The sequence below is a fragment of the Ctenopharyngodon idella genome, chromosome 24, assembly GCF_019924925.1.
Source record: "Ctenopharyngodon idella isolate HZGC_01 chromosome 24, HZGC01, whole genome shotgun sequence".
Classification (NCBI taxonomy): domain Eukaryota; kingdom Metazoa; phylum Chordata; class Actinopteri; order Cypriniformes; family Xenocyprididae; genus Ctenopharyngodon; species Ctenopharyngodon idella.
In genome coordinates, this window is record NC_067243.1 from 11,226,571 (window position 1) to 11,249,732 (window position 23,162).

Consider the following 23,162-nt stretch of genomic DNA (forward strand, 5'->3'; position numbering starts at 1 on the left):
TCCTTTAATGATCAAGGCCGTGTTTTGGGTCAGGTCCATGAGGTAGACGTGTGCAGATGACCAAGGGTTTAGCTGCCAAGACCCAGGTCAACATCCACTGATCCTCTTTGACAGCCAGAGCTGTGTGTTTTGCTTTGGGGTCCTTCTCGCTTAAATTCATTATTGTTAGATGCCTGTTACGCTTGTCAGTTGTAATAACGTCACTGATTGTTAGCTTGTGGCTGCCACATGGTTGGGTAGCACACTATACAAAGAGACTTTGTTGCCTCATCATCCTTATGAGGGGTGTTTTGTGTTCAAAGTATCTCCACTTCAGTACTTCAGGTCCCAGATTTCACATTGAACATCAAGTGGCAATACCAAAGTTGTTTAGGAGAACAAAAAGGTATTTTAGGGATTTTGAAAGAAAGTGGAAGCGGTAATCTGGACAGGTGTTGACATTTTCTCTGCATCTCTCTATTAGATGCGGACCATCCCCCAGTAAAGCCCGGAGAAGCTCTTGTGGATTATCAAACGCGGACTGAGAAGTACTGGCTGGGTCTGGCCCGAGCAAACATGGGTCCTGATGCCAAAGAGAAGAAAGTACAAAAGGTCGGCCACGCCATGGCCAAGGTGTTCTTTGAGGATCAGGAATGAGATTAAATGTGTGTGTGTGTGTGTGTGTGTGCACTAAGATAATTAAAGGGTTTGTTTGTGAGAAAGAGAATGTATATGTGTTATATGTGTGTGAGAGAAAATGCGCAAAAGAGAATGAATGGATGTGTGTTTGAATTTTAAAAGCAGCTAAAGCATGTTCTTCTGACTTTAAAGTTCAAAAACATGGCCTTATTCTTTTTTCAACATTTTGTCCATGTATTTTTTTTTTTTATTATTAATAACGAAAAGTGAATATCCTTTGAAGTAGTTCTCTTTCTGAACACATTTGGAAGAATTTTTGGGTCGTGACCACTGCTGTAAATCATACTAAGCAAATATTCATTTTTGATAAATTTTGATAAAAAATATTTCTTTAATTTTGTCATTTAGCATAAGCAAACAGAATTTTTTAACTAATTTTGATGGTTTATTTTTAATATAGAAGCAATAGGCAAATTAAAGGCAAAATTATAAATTGGCTCCCTCAACATAAAGTGTTTTTGTTAAAGGTAATCATGCAAAATAGTAGATATCATAAAGATTATTTATGATCTTGCTTTCCTGTCCTGTTTTAAATGTCAAAGAAAAAAGAAAACATTTTTAACATGGTTAAGTGCCATTATTCCTGACTAGCGATGACAATTCTGTTATCAATTGTCAAAAAACAGTTATAAAAGTGAATATTTCAAGAACTTTTTTAAATTCTTACATACGTGACGAACAAATTGAGTCAAAGAGATATTAACATCTACTAAAGGAAAGCTTAGTGAATGTTACTCTCTTTGAACAACTTTTACTTCGTTTTTACCCATTATCAGTAGATTGACTAGAAAACCTAGTTTTTTTTTTTTTTTTTTGTCATTTTATTGTTGAAACAGTACATTCCTGCCATTAAGCTAATAGGAATGGAATCACAAGGAAAAAAGCTAAATAAATCTACTGTCATGAGGATAAAAGCAGTGTTGTTATTAATATACTACTATACTTTGCATTAATATTTTTTTAATGTCCTTTTATTTTATATTTTACATTTTCATTTTAACGTTTTAGTAATCTTAAGTGCTTTTTCATGTTTTAGTTTTTTTGTTTAGCTTTATTTTTTATTTCAGTTTAGTTTTAATAATTTTAGTACTTCAACTTATTTAGTTGAAGGTTTATTTAAAATATTTGTATTTTATTCTATCTCAGCTTTATTTAAATTTATCAAAACCGTTTTAACAGTTTTAGTTAGTAATAAAAATAGACAAAAATAGTGTTTGTTTTTAAAGGAAAAAATGCTAAATAACTCTTTTTTGCAGCCAGTAAAACGATAGGATGGGGTGGCAAAAAGCTAATTTTATAAATGTGAGAGATAATAGCAACAAATCAGAACAGATGTGTTTTGTCAAAGACAGAAACATCTGTGAGATGTTTCCTCAAGACTTTGAGCTGAAGGAAGCTAAAGAGGATGGCCAAGCGGCAATCACAGTTTCCGAATGAAAGGCGCTTCCCACATTGACCTATTTTTTTGTTGGCTGTGAAGAATGAGCGATGTAGAAAGAGAAGCTAATGAATAATAAATGGCGGATAGAGAGATGGATGAGGTTACGATTACGCAGCCAACTGTCTCCTCATCTCCCCTCTTTCTCTCTCCATCTCGCCATCTTTTTTTAAATTCTGTATTTCTTTTTAAAAAGACAGAGTTTATAAATAACTAAAAAGTCACCATTTTTAAAGCTCTGCTCTGACGTCCTGAAGAACATAAACCTGCTGTCGTCAGAGACGCGTCAGAAGAGTGTGTGTGTGAGAGAAAGACATTTAAATACGGAGAAACGGGGACAGAATTGCTAGTTCTGTAAGATTTACTAAGATGTTTGTAGGTCACATTACTTAATTAATTCCATTTATTTACCTAGTGGCTGTCCTTATGACCTCATTAGTCTGCTGAACCAATCAGAAAGAGAGTTTGATAAAAGATAATGAATCATAATTGAGGCTTGACTAATTCGATAGCTTGGGGACACTTTTCCTCACATTATCTAATTTGTTTGGACACAGTTTGAAAAGGCTTGTAAATTGAGCCATTTAATGATCTTTTTCTGACCAAAGGTGTAACAATGGATCTTAGAAAGCATCCGTGCGGTAGAATCTCGCAAAATATTCCTGTCTTTTGATTTTGATTTAAAGACAAATATTTCCATTTCAGATAAATGCTGTTCTTTTAAACTTTATATTCATTAAGGAATCCTGAAAAAAAATCATGCTTTCCACAAAAATATTAAGCAGCACAACTGTTTTCTACATTCATAATAATAAGAAATGTTTCACACTAATGACAATCTCTTTAATATATTTGAGAATAATGGCATAACTAAAGCATGTGGACACGTTACGATAATGAGAATTAAAAAATGGAAGCCTAATTGTCATGAAAATGTTACATTTCAAAAAATCTTAGTGATACTAATAATTGTTTTTTTTTTTAATGCAAAACATCTAATTTCTCTCTTTGATTTTGAGATTTGCCAATACGCTGTAAGGGTTGTTTTGAGAACACGTCATCTTCCTTTCTTTCTCTCGCTCTCTCTCCTTCTTGACTTCCGTCTTACCAATAGATTTAAAGAAATCACCCATAATCCTCTTCTAGTGCTGGGACAAGGCTGAACTCTACACAGTGATTCTGTTACAGTAATCTCAGACGAAATTGGCTTAACTTCCTAGCAGACGTCCACTGAACAGACAGGCAGCCGTTCAGACGCACGGTAATAGTGGAGGAGAGACAGAGGCAGCCATGTAAAAATACCACCGATGCCCAGTAGGGTCAAAGGAAGTACACTGTTGTAATGTCATTAGAATATCCCACAGGTTCTAACTAACCCATACTTGCACCCATGATGAAATTTCGTTATGTTCATTATATGGTTAATTGGTATCCCGTAGTGTTAAGGCCCATTCACACTAAGAATGATAACTATAACCATAAGTGTATTAGCATCCACACCAATGTACAATATTGTTTTGTTTATTATAAGCAGGATGCACTTATGTTGTCTGCCGCTTTAAATGCTCAAGCTCATTAAAGCAGGATGGATTCTGATTGGCTGTCAATGTTTTTATCATTCATCAGCTGGAAAAAGGTGTCGTCAAAGTGATTTCAACAATATTGTTCAACTGCGCCGTGATCGTTGTGGTGTGGACTCTGCTTTTCTTTTACATTTAAAATTGATTTTTAAAACGATATCTTTATCGTTATAGTGAATGGTGTGAACGGGCCTTTGTTCATGTACACGGCTAGCTTTAAAGGAATAGTTCAATTTTTTTTTTTGGCTTTTTTGAGCTTGACAGACCCAGTCCCCATTCACTTTCATTATATGGAAAAGAGCAGCCAGTCATCGAAATATCTTCTTTTATGTTCCACAGAAGAAAGAAAGTCATACAGGTTTAGAACGACATGAGGGTGAGTAAATAACAAAAAAAAATAATTTTCATGTAAAATATTACTTTAAAGCCCCCCTGTAGTAAATAATTTTATCCCTTAAAACTCCTCTTTGATAACCAAAATTACATATTTAAATGTTTTTTACTTTCTTCATGCCTTAAAATAGCTTGAATGTAACTTTACACCCTTGCCTCATTTAGTATACACAGTTCTATGAATATGCAAATTAGCCCCGCCCCCACTCACTCACAGCAGCTCAGAGAACCACTCGTTGACAATCACACATTGACGTAATTGGTTCTGAGGTAGTTTGTGACGTCAGAAACACCAGCGATTTCAAACTGCGTTTTTGAGACTGTCTTTGGTCCACTACTGTTTTAAAGAGAAAATACTCAGCAATGGTGTTGACATGTGAATTTGCACATGGTTTGTCTTAAAGCATATTTAAAACACCACATAGACATACAAACAACGTTAAAAACTTGATTTTCACCACAGGGGGACTGTAAGATCAAAATCAAGTTTTGCACAGGTGCCTCTGTGGACAGGCATGAACCATCTCGGGTCAGTTATGGGGTGGATTTTTACGCTTATTTGTAAGCATTCCACCTCCATGATTCAGTGATGTGAGAATAGGAGAGATGACATGTGGGGTTAGTTTCTGCAGGAGAGGACAAGGATGAAAGTGAGAGAAAGAGACAAAACAAGGACATGAGAGAGGCTTTGAAGATAAAATGAATTGACCTTGTTCCTCTGCAGACTGTATTTCATATTGTCAGTGCATTTCAATTTTTTTACTCGCAATCCATCAAGTAGGTTCATTTACATTCATGACAATCTTTATGGAGGACGTCCTGACAGATACAAACAGTGCTTTTTTTCAAAATAAGATAATCTTCATAGGTGTGATGTGTCCAGTTAGATAGGCCACGCCCCTAATTCTTGGCCACAGCTCTGGCTTGCCAGAGAACAATTCCATATTAAGGTTAGTATAGTGATGAGACACTCTCACCAGGGAAATCTGAATTCATCACCTGCTTGCCTGTTTTTATTAACAGTCATCTGCACTGAGAATATTGCATCAATTTCACTGCTTAAATTTAAAGGGTTAGTTCACCCAAAAATGAAATTTCTGTCATTAATTACTCACCGTCATGTCGTTCCATACCTGTAAGACCTTTGTTCATCTTCGGAACACAAATTAAGATATTTATGATAAAATCCAATGGCTCAGTGAGGCCTGCATTGACAACAAGATAATTAACACTTTCAGAAGCCCTGAAAGCTACTAAAGATATATTTAAAACAGTTCATGTGAGTACAGTTGTTCAAACTCATTGTTATGAAGCGACGAGAATACTTTTTGTGTACCAAAAAAAACAAAATAAAGACTTTATTCAACAATATCTAGTGATGGGCGATTTCAAAACACTGCTTCATGAAGCTTCGAAGCTTTATGAATCTTTTGTTTCGAATCAGTGGTTGAGAGCATGTATCAAACTGCCAAAGTCACGTGAACCATTGAAATTCTGAAACACTTATGACGTAACAAAGCCTCATTTACTGAAATAACCTGACTTTGGCGCTCCGAATCACTGATTCGAAACAAAAGATTCATAAAGCTTCGAAGCTTCATGAAGCAGTGTTTTGAAATCGCCCATCACTAGATATTGTTGAAGAGTCGTTATTTTGTTTTTTTGGTGCACAAAAAATATTCTTGTTGCTTTTGTAATAATAAGGTTGAACCACTGTAGTCACATGAACTGTTTTAAATATGTTTTTAATACATTTCTGGTCATTTGAAAGTGTTAATTATCTTGCTGGCAATGGAGACCTCACTGAGCCATCAGATTTCATCAAAAATATCTTAATTTGTGTTCTGAAGATGAACGAAGGTCTTACAGGTGTGGAACGACATGAGGGTGAGTATTGACAGAATTTTCATTTTTGGGTAAACTAACCCTTAACCTTGTTGTATTTTACCCCAAAATCAAAAGAAAAAGACTATAACTATATTTTAAAAGTCAATGAAGGACCATTACTTTAAAATTACATTTTAAATGACATTTTCAAGCAAATTTTCCTCTTCTCATTACCATTTTTACAGTTTCTTTTCTTTTTTTTTTTTTTTTACCTTATTACTGTATAAAAAATCTGTAATACAATTTTTCTATTAAAATCAACATAAAGGTTGTGCAAACATAATACAGTGATCTATAAATGCTTTACAATTCAAATAAAATATCAGAAAATAAGAAATTATATTTTGTGTGAAGACAGTGAAGGCTATTTTATGAACATTATTTTTATTATTTTTTTTGCATTGTTTTCATGACAGTTAAGCACTTTGCCCCTAAAATCTCAGTACAGCAATGCTTCCAAATGTTTTTTTTCTGAGCAAAAATAATATAATTTCTTTTTCTGTTTTTCTTTTTTGATTTTGGGGTAAAAACAGGACTTTTGTCAAAAACAGAAGATTTTGTCAGCTTGAGCCTCCTATTTTGTGTTTTGGAAATTATTATTATTATTTTGAGTTCCACAATATCATCCCCATCTTTTGTAAATGCATCGCCACTTGACAGCGTGTTACTTTTGTAACAGATACAGAGAAAGACAGCAGGAAAAAACCCAGACTCAATAACCACAACACAAGTGCTTACTTTCAAACACTTTCATTATTTTCTCCATATAACTCAAAAAGAAACAAACCCCCAGGAAAAGTAAAGAACTGAATGATAGAAGAAGAGAAAGAGAGAGATAAAAGAACTGGGCATGCTTGGGCATGCTATAGGCGCATAGGGTGACGGATACATCCAGGTCAAACGGTACAAGAGCCGGCGGTGCGGGTCAACTGCAGCAACTTCCTGCTTCAAAGACCCTTTGGAATCCCACCATCCCCGTCACATACAGCCGTTGTGGTATCAAAGTATCCAGTCAGCGATTCGCAAACTTCTTGGACCAACCCAAGGACTCAAGTCGAGGTGAGCAAATGCACGACTCCAGACATTTGGGCCCCCAGCTTGCGTTCTTTACATCAGCATAGTTGTCATTTGTACATTTGATCTTTTATTATTCTTTTTTTTTTCCGGCTGGATAGAGAAACGGAGAAATATGGGGAAGGAAGGGAGGTGGGCGAGAAATAGGGATAGAGAAAGAGTACACAAACTGTGAATGAATCATTGCCAGGAGGACAGACTCAAGGGGGAGAGTACAAGCCCATACACACATGCTATAAAAACATCTCAGTCTTTGCGTTCTGTTAGCTGGCTATAAAAAAATAAACAAAACACCTCTCTTTGATTGTTTGTTTCACTCGTTTTAGTTTCATCTCTGATTTTGGGGCGGAAAGGCCTCTGGATGCCGAGACCAGCACTTGGACCTCGGGTTCATCATTGGCATGCCCGATCAGACCTGTTTTACTGTGTATCATGCCGTTGGCCAATAAGGTAAAAGAGTTCAACACACTCATGATAGTTTGTTGGAGAATTTGGGATAATCTCATTCGTACGTTTTCGTAGGGTCCGCTTACGTTCCTTTTAGGGTGAAGTTTTACCAACAAATCATACATTTTCTTACGCGTCAGGTCGTATGAATTCATACAAAATCGCCAATTCGTACAATACTTACGAATTCGCTTGAGATTGTGTTGAACGTTTTGATGCAAGTCCAAATGAAATCCATGTCCTGCTATAACACTTTTCCGTACATTTTTTTTTTTTCCCCGATAAGGTTATCTATACAAAACTAAAACATACATTAGCATGCAACTTTGTTTTTTTTTCTTTTACTTTTAGAAAAACAAGGCAGTCGGCATTTTTCAGACGTCTTGCAAATAGCTATAAAAGTTTTTTTTTTTTCCTTTTTGTCAATAAATATTTGTTTTTTGAAAGCAGCAGTTGGGAAAAAAACGTTAACAGTCTCTTGAATGTCTGGTCGGGAACGCCAGCATCTCGCGCAGCATGGCTTTCAGGTGTGCATGGTGAGGTCGGCAGGTGCTCGCACGTTCTCGTGATTTCATCAAAGAGAGTTGGGGGGGGGGGGGGGGGGGGGGGGTGAGGGAGTTGGCGTCACAAAGAGATTTATAATGATGACCTCACAGAATGTCATGTGCTAGCCCTCAAACAACATTCAAACAATGTTTAAATAACGTATAATGCTGCGGAAAAGGTCAAACTTAAGAAAGTGCTTCCAAAGATCAAACCCATGCTACGTTGTGTTGAATGTACAGTGTATAATCTAACATGCAGGACCTGTTTATGAAAAGATAAATGAGTCAAACTGTGTTATGATTTATTCTGCTGGAAAAAAATGTTTCATCTGGAGCAAGATTAATGATGAAGCCCTTTCAGATCATAGAACTTTTGGATCTGGGAATTTTTCCAAATGCATATGGGTCAGATTCGCCCGAGTGCAAATGTTGCAAATGCAGAAACGCTGGTGTCTCCGTGATTACCAGTCTTGAACTTTTACTAACCCACTTTGGTGTGGTTGTGCTTGTTTAGCCGATTTCTTTTCGACATACGCAACATTTTTAGGCAAATTCAAAGGTGTTTAGACATCAAAAAGCCTCAGTTTAGGTCCATTATAATTAAAAAGTGTCTTTAATTCTCATTTCAGGCCCACCATGACATTCTGGGGTCCACTGGTAGTTGACATACCACACAGAAGGAAAATGGAGGTGTGCAGGAAATGAGAGGAGCGCTTGGCATGTAATTCTGATGAGTGACGAAAACGAAGACATGGAGAAACATAAGCAATGCTTAGGAGTGGTGCGCGAGGGAGGCGGGTGGTGTTAGACAGGGGCCGTTTCCCATCACTTTGAACCTGTTTTGACATCATAGCTGTGTAACGCTGCCATCACCCGAAAAGATGTTGATGGTGGTCGCCCTTCACCCTTACGCCACCTTGCACACCCTCCCTCACCAAAGCCACCGTTCAAATGAGTCCAACACCCAAATACAAACCAAAACCAAATGAAAACCGAAGAAAGCCACCAGCATTGTCAAGAAAAAGGCAAGTAAGAATATGAAATAAAAAAAGAGAAACAAGTATATCAATTTATATCAGCATTAATGAGTGAGTGAATACATTGGATAAAACTAGAAGTTCAAAAGGATGCTTGTAACTATTTCAGATAAAAAAAAATTAAATTAAGAAATCAAAATGAGCTCTTTGGAGACAGAAAAGCAGACAGAACCGCTGAGCCCAGTTTTGTGTTGTTGCCTTCCTCAGTCCTCATATTGACGTGCTGTAACTTCAATAGAAGTATATTGGTCGTTTGTTTAAAAAACGGGCCGGGACCAGATCAGTCGTGATGATACTAGTATTGATTTGATAATAGTGTAGCTGGACAAGAGGAATTGATAGGCAATGCAGAGTTTAAATAAAAAAATGGACAAACAAAATGGCGACTCCAATGTTGAGCAAAATCACCATGACTACCAGAATTGAGTTGGAGCCCTGTTGAGTGAGAAAGAGAAAAAGAGAAAGGTCAGTATTTGTTTAAACAGTGTGGATTTCACTAAGAATGAATAGTGTTTATTTGCCTGCTGTCTAACTTGATTCACTAAAGAATTATGCAAATCGGGTAACTGCAAACACGCTCAAAAATCTGTGCTAAACACAATTTTCCCTATGTAATTACACAACAAGGACCTCAGAGCGATTTCATTGGCTGAAAGAGCCTTTGATGGGTACTCTATCTAGTGCCTGAAGAGAAAATAACTTTGATTTATTTAGTCAGAACTATATTATTATGACAATTAATTTCTGAAGCAATAGATAGTATTGTATTGTAGTATTGAACGAGTCTCATTTTTTGTTTTTGTAGTAAACACAGTGTCCTAGCTTAGCATTCAGCTAGCATAGCCTACACCCTATGCAAGTCACTTAAGCGCAAAGTAAACCTTAGTTTTGACGAGAACGCTTAACATATGCGTACAGCCAAACACATGGCCTTTCAAAGTATACTCTATTTAATAGCATACGCAAACACAATCTCTTAACACATGCCAACTTGAATGTTTCATCCTTGTCCAGTGTCTGCGCAATTTCTCTTCAGAAGTTATGACTGATAAAAATGTCTTTTACTCTTTTAAACTAGTTGCAGGTATCCCATGATTTACTCACCCTCAAGCCATCCTAGTTGTATATGACTATCTTCTTTCAGACGAACATAATCGGAGATATATTAAAATATATCCTGTCTTTTCCAAGCTTTATAATGGTAGTGAAGGGGGCGTGAGTTTTCTGAAGCTCAAAAAAGTAATATAAAAAATTAATCCATACGGCTCCAGGGGGTTAATAAAGGCTAATAAAGCTTCCGGCAGACGGTCGTACGCATTGATTTACGGCGAAAGAGTAACCTCTGACGCAACGTAGGAGTAGCGTTAGCTTAGACACCTCTCAAAGTTCAAACAAATAGGGCGGGGCAACAAACTCAAGCTCCTCCTCTCTTATATTGAAATCGTCAGACATTTATCTTTAAAAATTCTTGTTTTAGACTTCTAATTCGTGAGTGGTGTTTTGTTTTGCTCTATCCTCTCCACTTCTACGTTCGTCAATACGTCACGCGTCGCGTCAGAGGTTACTCTTTCGCCGTAAATCGATGTGTATGGCCGTCTGCCGGAAGCTAGATATTATAGTTTATAAAGTTTTGAATATGGATATTTTTCTTACAAAAACTCATCGCTTCACTTCAGAAGGCCTTTATTAACCCCCTGGAGCCATATGGATTACTTTTATGATGGATGGATACACTCTTTTTGGGCTTCAAAATCTCACACGCCCCGTTCACTACCATTATAAATCTGGGAAGAGCGAGAATATTATTTAATATAACTCCGATTGTGTTCATCTGAAAAAGAAAGTCATATACACCTAGGATGGCTTGAGGGTGAGTAAATCATGGGATAATTTTCATTTTTGGGTGAACTATCCCTTTAAACCCCCTCACACAAGCGCTTGTCAATGCAGCTGTCTATTTTTGTTGCTGTTTCCAGTAGTTTGTTGTCATTTTTCCGTCTCATCCTTTTCTTTTTCAACCTTGAAAAAATAGGCTGGCACAATTTTGGCACCTTGTGAATAAAGTAATTAGTGCAAAAAATCAATGGGTTAGTGCAAGCTGAGCTTACAGAGTACACACAATTAGAAAAATCAGTCTGCACGTGTACAGTATGCGCATATTGTTAATTTTTACATTTACGTCATTCACACTTTATGCAAACCATAGTGTATGCATAAAAAAATTGAAGTATACTTTAGGTTTTATCCTACACATAATCACAGCTATGTTGTGGAGTTATGCAGCTGTCAGGTGCACTTTCCTGGGACATTACAGCATTGTGTTACAGTCTAGGCCCCTAAACAAGCTCTTTAAAATGCCAAAAGTGCACTTGACTACACTCTGTGTCTGGATATTAATTGCTTATTGCGCTCTTCTCAATCTTAGTTGGCTGTGGAATAGTCAACATTAGTGCAAATAGTGCTTACTTTTGTGAATACACTGCACTCTATAAACCTAATTGGCATAGAAAGGAAGCCTGTTGTGTGAATACCGCAGTGAAATTGCGCCACTATATCAAGTTCCGCAACTGTTTAGTGAATTTCCTCTACAGTGTATTAAGCAGTCAACATACTAGAGTCCTAGATTCACTACAAAACACATTTGCACACTACAGCGCGTGTTTAAAGAAAGCCGCATGATTATTCCATTCCCCTCGGCTCACCGGAGAGATACGGTATTATCTCAATGGAAATGAGAGTCGGTACTGCATTGTGCCAGCCCTCGTAAGGACGAATGTATTTGCAAAGAGCTGGGTTTGTCAAGCGCGCTTTTTAATTGATGGGCTCATGTAAGCGTATCGTGGACAATGTTTACAACCGTTGAGCAGAGGGACACGCGGGCTACACATGCAAGACACATGTGAGGCATGAAATTAGGCTGTGACAAGTGAACCGGACACAGTACTGTTAAGACGCCGCCGTGAGCGCTGATTTTGCACAATGAATTAGGACAAGCGTATCTCACACAGTCACATTTAGTGCATCTTAATGTTGAGCAACCACATTTTGCTCTCCACAGTTGTTTTATTGTACAGTCAGACAGTTGTGCCCTGTTTAGGACCTGTTCTTCTTCCCGCTGTGCTAAGCTAATCAGTTGTTTAGATATCTCGGAAACGTATAAATGTTGTTAAAAGCGTTGACAGTGTTTGTTAATTCCTGAATCAGGGCTAGCTTTTGTGTGGATGTGTTTCTGTTTCATGTTAACCTGTCTTATACAAGTCTGCTGCATTGCTTGCCTCTCTGCAGCTACAAACATAAACCCCCTCCTTACTAGAACTCACTCTTGTCATTTGATTGGCCACAACCCGAGCAAGGCATAAGCTGTTCCCTAGCAACAGAGTGTGGGACAGCCAATGCAGGGCTGCGTTGTGGAAGGAGCCACTTTGCCAATTTGCTGTTACCAAGGTGTTCTTAGTGCAGCAAGCGATCGTAGGGCAGCTAGGCAGTGGAAGGGGACAGTTTGAAGTTTGGATATGTGTGCAGGTTATGTGTCTTGGGCTGTTGTCGGCTTCTATGTTCCCTTGGGACTCCAAATGCCTACTCTGTGTTTGTGGAGGTTATCCTCCCTACCCATGCATTCTCAGGCACCGATGCATACTAAAACATCTGGTGCGGGTGCAGTTGATTAGAAGTGTATTTAATCTGTTTTATGATTCAATTTTCAAATGTTTTATTGGACGATTTATTGGACAAGTATTAAGATTCTGTTGTCATTTACTCACCCTCATATTGTTCCAAAACCCATATGACTTTTTTTCTTCCGTGAAAATACAAAAAGAGACATTCTGAAGACTGTTCTTGTCACTCTTGTCCCTGCATATACAATGAATGGATACAAAAACACCATAATATTGGCACGTCCAATCCTGCTCTTGGAGGGCCACAATCCTGCAGAGCTTAGGCCCTGTTTACACCTGGTATTAAGATGCGTATTGGTCGATCGGATCACAAGTAGATGAGGGATACACATTCTTGTTCACACCTGGTGTTTTTATCCATCTCTTTTGTCCACTTTCAACCACTTCTGTCCCGATTTCTTCAAGGGGAGGGTCTACGGTATGGGCCTATTCAGATCTTTCGATTTAATGGACGAAATAAGCTCGCACAATTTACATACGAGTGGAACCGGAGACGGAAGAAAAACATACGGTGAGCAGCAGCTTTCGTTTCTGCTCTGAAGACCACGGCGAACACTGTGAGTGTGTTAGAAATCAGGAATGACGGGAGAACATTGTGCTTGGTACATTTTTCATCTTCAAACCAAACTTGGGTCTTCAGCCGACAAAGTTCAAATCCTGTCTGGCTAGCGCACTTCCCATAATGTTTACTGTATTCATTAGGTATTTTGGCGGAGAGTAGGTGGTCTTTTGTGGCTCTTCGAACACATTCAACCACATGAGCGTGTACACTACGAAAGCAATCTGGTCGATTGCGTTTTCGACTACCTCTGGAAGTGGTCGAAACTGGACAAGGTCAAAACATTTTTACACCTCTGTTTACACCTGTATTTTGTGTCATCCACTTGTAATTGGATTGACGATACCAGGGCCTTAGATACAGTTATAATGAAGCACACCTGAACTAATCAATGTCTTCAGGGTTACTAGAAATCTCCAGGCAAGTGAGTTGAACCAGGTTAAAACTAAACACTGCCGGATATTAGCCCTTCAGGAGCAGGATTGGACACCCCTGCCATAAAAGTTTCCGTCATCTGTTTCACACTCGGAGTTCACAAGGGCCACTTTTACCATACTTTTATGGTGTTTAGCATTCTTTTTAACGCTTGAAAGCATCTGTTCCCATTTATTGTAAATGCACTTAGTCTCTAACAGTTTCTACTTTTGTGTTGCACAGAAGAAAGTCGTACAGATTAGGACCGACATGAGAGTGAGTAAATGATACCAGAACTTTCAATTTTGGGTGAACTATTCCTTGAAGTTAATCTCCCTGTGTTCAGTGTAGTGCATCTTTACTTACCGAGTTCACTTTGAGCTGAGACTGATTCTCGTCATCGTGCTCTAGTGCAATAGGTGGGGATTTCTGTGGGGGTGAGAGTGTGAGGTCCCTGCGGAGGGGCCGTGCCTCTAACTTTTCCCCCCCTCGTAGACTGTCCAACTTTTGCACCGAGTCTGGAGCCGGCCCCTCCCTGGCATCCCTGGGCCCTGAGGCGTCACGGACGTCCCGCTCACGATTTTTACCCCGTCGCTGTAGTGTATGTGCACGGGACTCTGAGTGACCATGCCACTCCTCCCCATGCCCATAGGGCTTCTGGGAGTTATGGGAGTCCATTGGCTGTAACGGCCTCATCTCCATTTCGTAATTGCTCAGTTTTTCCTCGTCCTGCTCTAGGAGACGGGAGTGAGCCAAACTGTCCCCGTGTACCCGCTGTGATGTCCAGGAAGCCGAGGGTCCGTCTGGCCTCCTTTCTCGTGGCGTTTTGTGATTGGAGGAGCTATGGTCTCGAGGCTTATGATTGGGGGCATGCTTGTGACCGTTGGCCCGTGCCGCCCCAACCCGCACCTCGTCCTGTACTGAAGGGGTTGTAGAGCGGCTGCTGCCACGACTACCGCCTCTACTACTGCCCCCACGAGAGGCACGCTTGTCCTCACTCCAGCTGTTAGCCCTCAGGTACTCTCCACCTCCACCAGAACCACCACCGCCTCTCCCCTCCATCAGCACCTGGATCTCTTGCGTTCCCCCACGCTCCTCGTCCACTGCAGTCTGTCGCAGGAAGCGGGCATTTTTGGTGCGGTGGGAAGATTTGGTGGTCGGGCTTCGGGGAGGTGTGGAGGGCCGGCTGGTAGTAGGGCTCACGTCTGGGGTTAGGTCCGGGGGTGTGGAGCCCTTCATATAGAGCTCAGTGCTGTCTGCAGTCCCACTGGAGATTACTTCCACATCGTTCTCGCTCGAGTTCTGCTGTTTGGGTCGCTGGCACTCCACTCCTACTCGGAGACATAGAGACAAGTCTAAGTTTTAATTTTAAAACATGTAGGCATGACACACACTTGAAATGTACTGAAAAGGGGGTGTATGGGATGGGAACATGCCCTTGCAGAAGCTTCCATCTGTCGTTAGCAAAATAAATAAATAAATGTGTACGTAATTAAGATTATACAGAAATCGTTTTGTACAGACCTGAATCAAATTCTTATTTGTCAACACATAATAGTTTTGGTCACCATATAAGCTGTAGATATATGAGAAAGAACTGCAAGAAGATTCTTAAGTAATTCTCCTTTTGTGTTCCACTGAAAAAAAAACAGTGTTTGGTTGGTAGGTTTTGAACAACATAAGGGTGAGTAAATCATGACTGAATTTTAATTTTAATTTTGGGGGTGAATTATTCCTTTACCACACTTGATTGCTTGAAGTGCATGGACCATTCCTGGTAATACAGTATAACTTCTCAAAGCTTTCCAGAGTCAGCACCATGGCTGCTCTAATCAGCTCGACTAATGAGAACGACGATTTTCAAGTCTGTTTGCATCCCTATGCGCCTGAAAGTACATAACTTTCAACTTAACCTCATAACGGCTTGTATTCAACCTGTAAACATCATTTACAAATCTGTTGCAAGTCATCGCATCTCAGCCAAGTTTGTCCTAACATTTCTAAGGTCATCACATGACGTAACTTTATCATTTAGAAATATCAACCGTTCCGGGAGGTCGAATACACTGGTCCAGCACAGCGTGTGTGCTTATACCTCTCCTGTAAAGGGGTGTTTTGTGACGGGATGTGATCTGAGAGTGTATAAATTCTGCCAATGTGTGGGGGTGTGACAGCGACCGAAAGTGTGACTGTACAGTATGTGTGTTTATGTATGTGGGTGGTGTGAATATGTGTGTGTGGGTATTGTGTGTGCATGCATAAATTTCATTGTGTATGTCGACTAGCTTCGCGTGGGCTTGCCGGAAAGGTCAGCGCTGACCTCCCCTTATCTTCTTATTGCCTCTTCTATCACTCATTCCCCCCGCACGGCTCGGTAGGGGCATCGACCCCTACAGCCCTGAACCCATCCGGCACCTACACGTACACACACAGACGCTTTCACCGTCTCCTCTTGTTCTCCTCCTGAGCTATTACTAACATGTACATCTACCTCTTGCTGCTAGCTTTTGCCAGCAAAAAAATATCAGCACTAATCTAGAGAATCGATGAATAATATTTGCAGCTTTCAAATCACGGTGGGAGAGTGTTTTCAAAATAACTTATTGGCGTATTTTGCATTCGCAGCTAACTGAAAGCTTAGTCGTACTGTAAAACAGTTTGAAGCCCTGGTTATTTTTAGTCTCCAGACTCGGCTGGTTGCACTCACTGTTTCCTCTGTGCTGGAAAGAAGGGGAGAACTCTTTGGCGGTGATCCGGGCCAGCCTGCACTCTTCCTGGGCTTTCTGCGCTGCCGTTGTCGCGGCATCGGCTTTCCCTCTCGCGTGAGCTGTCCTGTGGATGTAGCGGTCCGGGCCAAGGCGGTTAAGATGTAGAGAGAAAGACAGGGTTAGAAAAGGACAGGGCTGGTTGCATTTAAGGTGAAGTATGTAATTTGTGAACCACTAGGGTCACCAAAAGGAATTTAAAAGATGCTTGTAACACTGAAACAATTACACACTTTACACACTTCAGTTTTAAACTCAAATATTAAGACACACACTCACTCAGACAGACATTGGTGCACCTATAATTATGAGGACATTCCACAGGTGTAATGGTTTTTATACTGTACAAACTGTAAATTCTATCCCCCTACATTATGAGGACTCAGGAAATGTCCTTATAAACCAGGTTTACGTTGTAATGCCATTGTCATTATACAAATTTGGGTCTTCATAAATCATATAAACAAGCCCACACACACGTGTATTAATTCATTTTTTTTCTTTCTCATTTATTTTATAATGTCATTAAAGTCAAAATATATAATAACCACGTTCAAATGTAAATATGACATGCTGTGGTTGCAGAATATTTTATCAAAACGTTTTCCAGAAACTATTTCAGAGAAACTTGAGACAAAATTTTAAGGCTAAATTTTTTCTAAGTAAATAAGTAAAAAATATTTTCTGAATATTGTTTGTTTATTCTACACAATAAAACAGTTTTTTTTTGTCTTTAAAGGGTTAGTTTACCCAAAAATGAAAATTCTGTCATTAATTACTCACCCTCATGTCGTTCTACACCCGTAAGACCTTCGTTCTTCTTCGGAACACAAATTAAGATATTTTTGATAAAATCCGATGGCTCAGTGAGGCATCCAGTGATAGCAAGATAATTAACATTTTCAGGTGCCCAGAAAGCTACTAAAGACGTATTTAAAACAGTTCATGTGACTACAGTGGTTCAACCTTAATGTTATGAAGCGACGAGAATACTTTTTGTGTGCCAAAAAACAACTAAATAACGACTTTATTCAACAATATCTAGTGATGGGTGATTTCAAAACACTGCTTCATGAAGCTTCGAAGCTTTACGAATCTTGGGTTTTGAATCAGTGGTTCAGAGCGCGTATCAAACTGCCAAAGTCACGCTCCCCAGTGGGGAACCATTGAAATTTTGAAACACTTATGACGTAACTAAGCCTCGTTTACTGAAATAACATGACTTTCACACTCCGAACCACTGATTCGAAACAAAAGATTTGTAAAGCTGTGCCATCGGATTTTATCAAAATTATTTTAATTTGTGTTCCGAAGATTAATAAAGGTCTTATGGGTGTAGAACAACATGAGGGTGAGTAATTAATGATAGAAATTTTCATTTTTTGGTAAACTAACCCTTTAAAGTCAAAATTTACCCCATTTACTTGGAGGTTCCTAGTTCCTTATTGTAAATGAATCACCAATGCACATTATTAAAAATAAAAAAACAATGTCTTTCTCTTTCCTTTTCCAGATTTTTAAGCAGTGTTTTTGCAAACTCCCATTCTGGGTCTCTTCTGGTACGTAACACACATTGACAAAATTGAATCAATTTTTCATCAATCAAGTCCTGCATACACACACACACGCACACACCATATATAATATTATACTTGTGGAATAGGTCTATATTGTTTCATTTATAGAAAGTTTTACACAAAAGTTTTTACAAATTTCAATAATCCTACAGCAAAAGTAAACATTACTATAGACCTACCATTATAGTATTATCTATCATGTTTTATGGATGGTGTTTTTGTTGTTTGGTTTTAATTGGGGAAAATCTTGCTCTATGAGGCAGACCACAGCAAAATGCACATAAGTACATGGTTTAGCCAATGAACGATCTGGTCATTAAGTTTATAAGGCACATGCTTCAGCGCCTACCAAGATCTTGACACTCCGATTATCCAAGGGTTGACAATAAATACAGGCTGAAGGCAAACAATTACACAGCAGTCACACACCCTCACTCTGAGAGACGCTCTCGGGACTCCACAGAGTCATGCCTTTCTGACACTGTAATTCTAACTTGTTTAACTCTGTAAACTTGCCAAGACTATACTTCATGATCTGTAAAACCAACTTTGCTACCGTTTAAATAACCATGTTCGAATGTAAATATCACATGCTGTCAAATGGTTGCAGAATACTCCAGGAACATTTTCGATAATGTTTGAGGCAAAAATGTAAAGCTTTAGGCTAAACATTTTCTGAACAAATAAGCAATACACAAGTACTGTTCACTATTTCCCATCTGGACCTCTAAGAACAGGCAACAGTGCTTGCTTCGGCTGCTAAATAATTCACTGAGGAAATCAATGTGCTCTGTGTCTAAGAGAATAAAAGAGAGCTGGCGTTCACAACCTCACCTTTTAATGTGTGATTCCCCATTCATCACAGCCATCTGTTTTACCTGTGTGCGATCAAGACTTCCACTTAGCATGATCATGACGCACATCATGTTGGATTGTGTACTACAAAAAAAATCTGTATTTTTGCCTTGTTTTCCAGTAAATATAAAATTAGATAAACTGATTTGAGTGGCAAAATTGTGTGCGATAGGAAAATATTACTTTAATTAAGAAAACTTATTGGCAAAATAATATTTTAATGTATTAATAATTTCTTTTTATTTACTTTTAAATAGTTTATTAGAAGTAGTAATTATATTCATTAAAATGATTAATTTCATTAAAAATATTATTAAAATTTAAGTACATTTTAAAGGATTAGTTCACTTTCAAATGAAAATTAGCCCAAGCTTTACTCACCCTCAAGCCATCCTAGGTGTATATGACTTTCTTCTTTCTGATGAACACATTAGGAGAAATATTAATAAATATCCTGACGCATCCGAGCTTTATAATGACCGTGAACAGGATCAACGAGTATGAGCTGAAGAAAGTGCTTTCATCCACATCCATCCATCATAAACGTACTTCACACGGCTCTGGGAGGTTAATAAAGGCCTTCTGAAGTGAAACGATGCATTTGTGTAAAAAAAAAAAAAAAAAAAAAAAAACATATTTAAGAAATTATGAAGTAAAATATCTAGATTCCGCAAGACCGCCTTCCATATTCAAGTTAAGAAGAAAGTGTAAACTGGCGTTGCATCAGTTAAGCTTTTTCCGTAAGTTGAATAGGGAAGGCGTTGGACGTAGCGTAAGCTTTTTGAACTGCGAGAGTTTTACACTTTCTTCGTAAGTAGAACACGGAAGGCGGCTCATGCGGAAGCTATATATTTTACTTCATAATTTGTTAAATATGGATTTTTTTTACACAAATGCATCACTTCGCTTCAGAAGGCCTTTATTAACCACCCGGAGCCGTGTGGAATATGTTTATGATGGATGGATTTGGATGGAGGGACTTTCTTCAGTTTGGTAACGCTTACTGCCATTATAAAGCTCGGATGCGTCAGGATATTTATTAATATAACTCGGATTGTGTTCATCAGAAAGAAGAAAGTCATACACACCTAGGATGGTTTGAGGGTGAGTAAAGCTTGGGCTAATTTTCATTTGAAAGTGAACTAATCCTTTAACATTAAAGTATTAATAATTTAATTTCAGTTTAAAATTGTTTTAGTAGTACTTACTTTTGTAATTTAGTTAAAGGTGTACTAATCAGGTACAGTTAATTAAAAAAAAACAAAAAAACAATTCCGTTAATTGAAATAAAACAAATGTTAACTGAAATAAAATCTATAAGGCTTAAACTTATTTCACATTTTAATTTAGTTTAATTTGATGTACTAAAATTAGACAATGAGACAAACTGTTTGAATATTATCATATGCTATTGAATAAATATTAAAATATAATACTTTAAACAAAAATACTTAATTGCACTTATTTTCAGATTTTTAATGAACATTTGTTGCTTCAACAGACGGATTATTCATGTGAGTTGACCACACAAACGGCAGGTATGAAGATGCTCTCCCTTTCTCACTGAACTTTTCCCCCTGGTCTCGTTCTCTACTTGTTTGTGCAGTGGTTGTCTTGGTGCAGTATTGCATGTCGATGCTCATCGATTACACCCTCTTCCTCTCTGCTCTAGGCTGCCTTCACCCAGCCAGCCAAACCAAGTGCATGTTTGTGCAAGAAAGTGTGTGTGTGAGAGCGTTTTTAACATGTGAGGGTTTAAATGGGGTTATAGTATGTGGTGTGGTCAGAACATGTGGGCGCGAGAGCATTTGAGTGTGTGACGGTGAGCTACGGCGAGGTAGGTCGGATGAAGAGATCTTAGGATTGCATTCACCCCGTGCCTTGCCGGTTGTCCTGGCAACGGCAGAGGAGAGAAAGTGAGGGAGAGAATAAGATGGCGTGGGGTATAAAAAGGACAAACAATTAGATAACAGAGGAGAATGAGAGGAGGATTGTGGGATGCTTCTGGAGGTGTTGAGAGTACAGTCAGAGAGTGAGGGCTGGATGTGAGAAACGTCCATTCACTAATAGAGGGGCTTCTAAACGGTGTGTGTATGGTCACACACACACACACTGATCTATAGGCGCTGCGAGTCTGGGTCGAGCTGTGCTGGTTGCCGTTCTATTTATATACTGCTGAACAGTAGCAATGTTTCTACACACTTTCTGATGGAAACAGAGACTAAACGTTGTTTCACAGCAAGTCCCGCTAACTCTCACACATTTAAAGGGATAGTTCAGCCAAAAATGAATTTATTTATTCACCCTTGTGTTGTTCAAACCAGAATGACTGACTTTCTCCCACAGAACACAAAAAGTAAACTATGTGAAAAATAACAGTTTTGCATATATTGAAAGTGAATGAAAGCTTGAGCTGTGAAGCTACGTTTTTTTTTTTTTTTTTTTAAATGCAGTTAAAATATCTCTTAAAACAAGATGCATTAACTTAAGAAGTAAAAAAGTCTTGTTTTCAGAGATTCAGAGAACACAAGATTTATTTTTGGTGATTTTTGCATTTATTTTGATAGGATAGTATAGAGTTGACAGGGGCGGGGCGGAGGGGGCGGGATCGGCAAAGGTCCACGAGCCGAGACTCGAACTCGGGTCATCCGAAGCGCAACGGCGCTGTATGTGTTAAGAAAATAATACTTTTATTCAGAAAGGATGCATTAAATTGATCAAAAATGACAGTAAAGGCTTTTACATTATTACAAAAGATTTCTATTTCAAATAAATGCTGTTCTTTTGAACTTTCTATTTATCAAAGAATCCTGAAAAAGTATCATGATTTCCACAAAGATATTAAAGGATTAGTTCACTTCTGAATGAAAATTTTCTGATAATTTTCTCATCCCCATGTCATCCAAGATGTTTATGTCTTTCTTTCTTCATTCGAAAAGAAACTAAGGTTTTTTGAGGAAAACATTCCAGGATTTTTCTCCATATAGTGGACTTCAGTGGGGTTCAACGGGTTGAAGGTCCAAATTGCAGTTTCAGTGCAGCTTCAAAGGGCTATAAGGGAATAAGGGTCTTATCTAGCGAAATGATTGTTCATTTTCTAAAAAAAAATAAAAATTATATACTTTTAAACCACAAATGCTCATCTTGCACTAGCTCTGCGATCCGCACGCATGACGTAATTATGTTACAAAGGTAGGCGGAAGTGCTGATCCAGTGTCTACAAAGCGAACGTGCAAAGATTAAGCCAAACGCTCTTTACAAAAAAAAAGGTAAAACAATGATGTCGGACAATTTTGAAGTCGGAGGATAAAATTAGATGAAGTTTTTCGCCCTACCGTGGTACGTCTGCCTACTTCACACATGACCTTTCAACGTAATGCGTGGCTCATCGCAGAGCAGTGCAAGATGGTTAAAAAGTATAAACTTTTTTTTTTTTTTTTTTTAATGACAGATTGTTTTGCTAGTTAAGACCCTTATTCCTTGCCTGGGATCGTGCAGAGACCTTTGAAGCTGCACTGAAACTGCAATTTAGACCTTCAACCCGTTGAACCCCCACTGAAGTCCACTATATGGAGAAAAATCCTGGAATGTTTTCCTCAAAAACCATAATTTCTTTTCGACTGAAGAAAGAAATACATGAACATCTTGGGTGACATGGGGGTGAGTAAATTATCAGGAAATTTTCATTCAGAAGTGAACTAATCCTTTAAGCAGCACAACTGTTTTCAACATTGATGATAATAATAAATGTTTCTTGAGCAGCATATTAGAATGATTTCTGAAGGATCATGTGACACTGAAGACTGGAGTAATGATGCTGAAAATTCAGCTTTGCATCGCAGGAATAAATTACATTTTAAAATATTTTAAACTAGAAAACAGTTATTTTAAATTGTAATAATATTTCACAATATTCTTACTGCATTTTTGATCAAATAAATGCAGACTTGGTGAACAAAAGAGACTTCTTTTGGTCTAAAGTATATATCTTCAATAAAGTAGCTTTTTCATATGTCATTGGCAAAATCATATTTTAAATTATATGATTTATTGAATTGCCAATTATTTAAATAAACCACCAATTTTCCCCTCCATTTGTGTTTTTCTTTTAAGCTTGTCATCTCTAATCCCCATTAACTTTCATTATATTTGGAAAAAAAAAAAAGTAGCCAGGATATTTTTCAAAACAAATGACTCTTTGTGTTCCACTCAAGAAAGTAAATCATATGGATTTGA

The 23,162-nt window shown here is 38.3% G+C and overlaps 2 protein-coding genes across 2 annotated transcripts in view; one reads left to right on the forward strand and one right to left on the reverse strand.

Moving 5' to 3' along the window:
- klhdc4 (kelch domain containing 4) overlaps window positions 1-1,592 on the forward strand; it is a 10,349-nt gene extending 8,757 nt beyond the window's left edge. The window contains exon 12 of the mRNA XM_051884582.1: window positions 464-1,592. Coding sequence (XP_051740542.1) covers window positions 464-636 — 173 coding nt within the window. The 3' untranslated portion in view covers window positions 637-1,592. The remainder of the gene's footprint in view (window positions 1-463) is intronic.
- Window positions 1,593-6,710: 5,118 nt separating this feature from the next.
- The window catches only part of jph3b (junctophilin 3b), a 41,514-nt gene continuing 25,062 nt past the window's right edge, over window positions 6,711-23,162 (reverse strand). The window contains exons 3-5 of the mRNA XM_051883380.1: window positions 16,437-16,561; window positions 14,096-15,060; window positions 6,711-9,514 (exon numbers count right to left, since the gene is read on the reverse strand). Of these exons, the coding sequence (XP_051739340.1) occupies window positions 9,434-9,514; window positions 14,096-15,060; window positions 16,437-16,561 (1,171 nt within the window). The 3' untranslated portion in view covers window positions 6,711-9,433. The remainder of the gene's footprint in view (window positions 9,515-14,095; window positions 15,061-16,436; window positions 16,562-23,162) is intronic.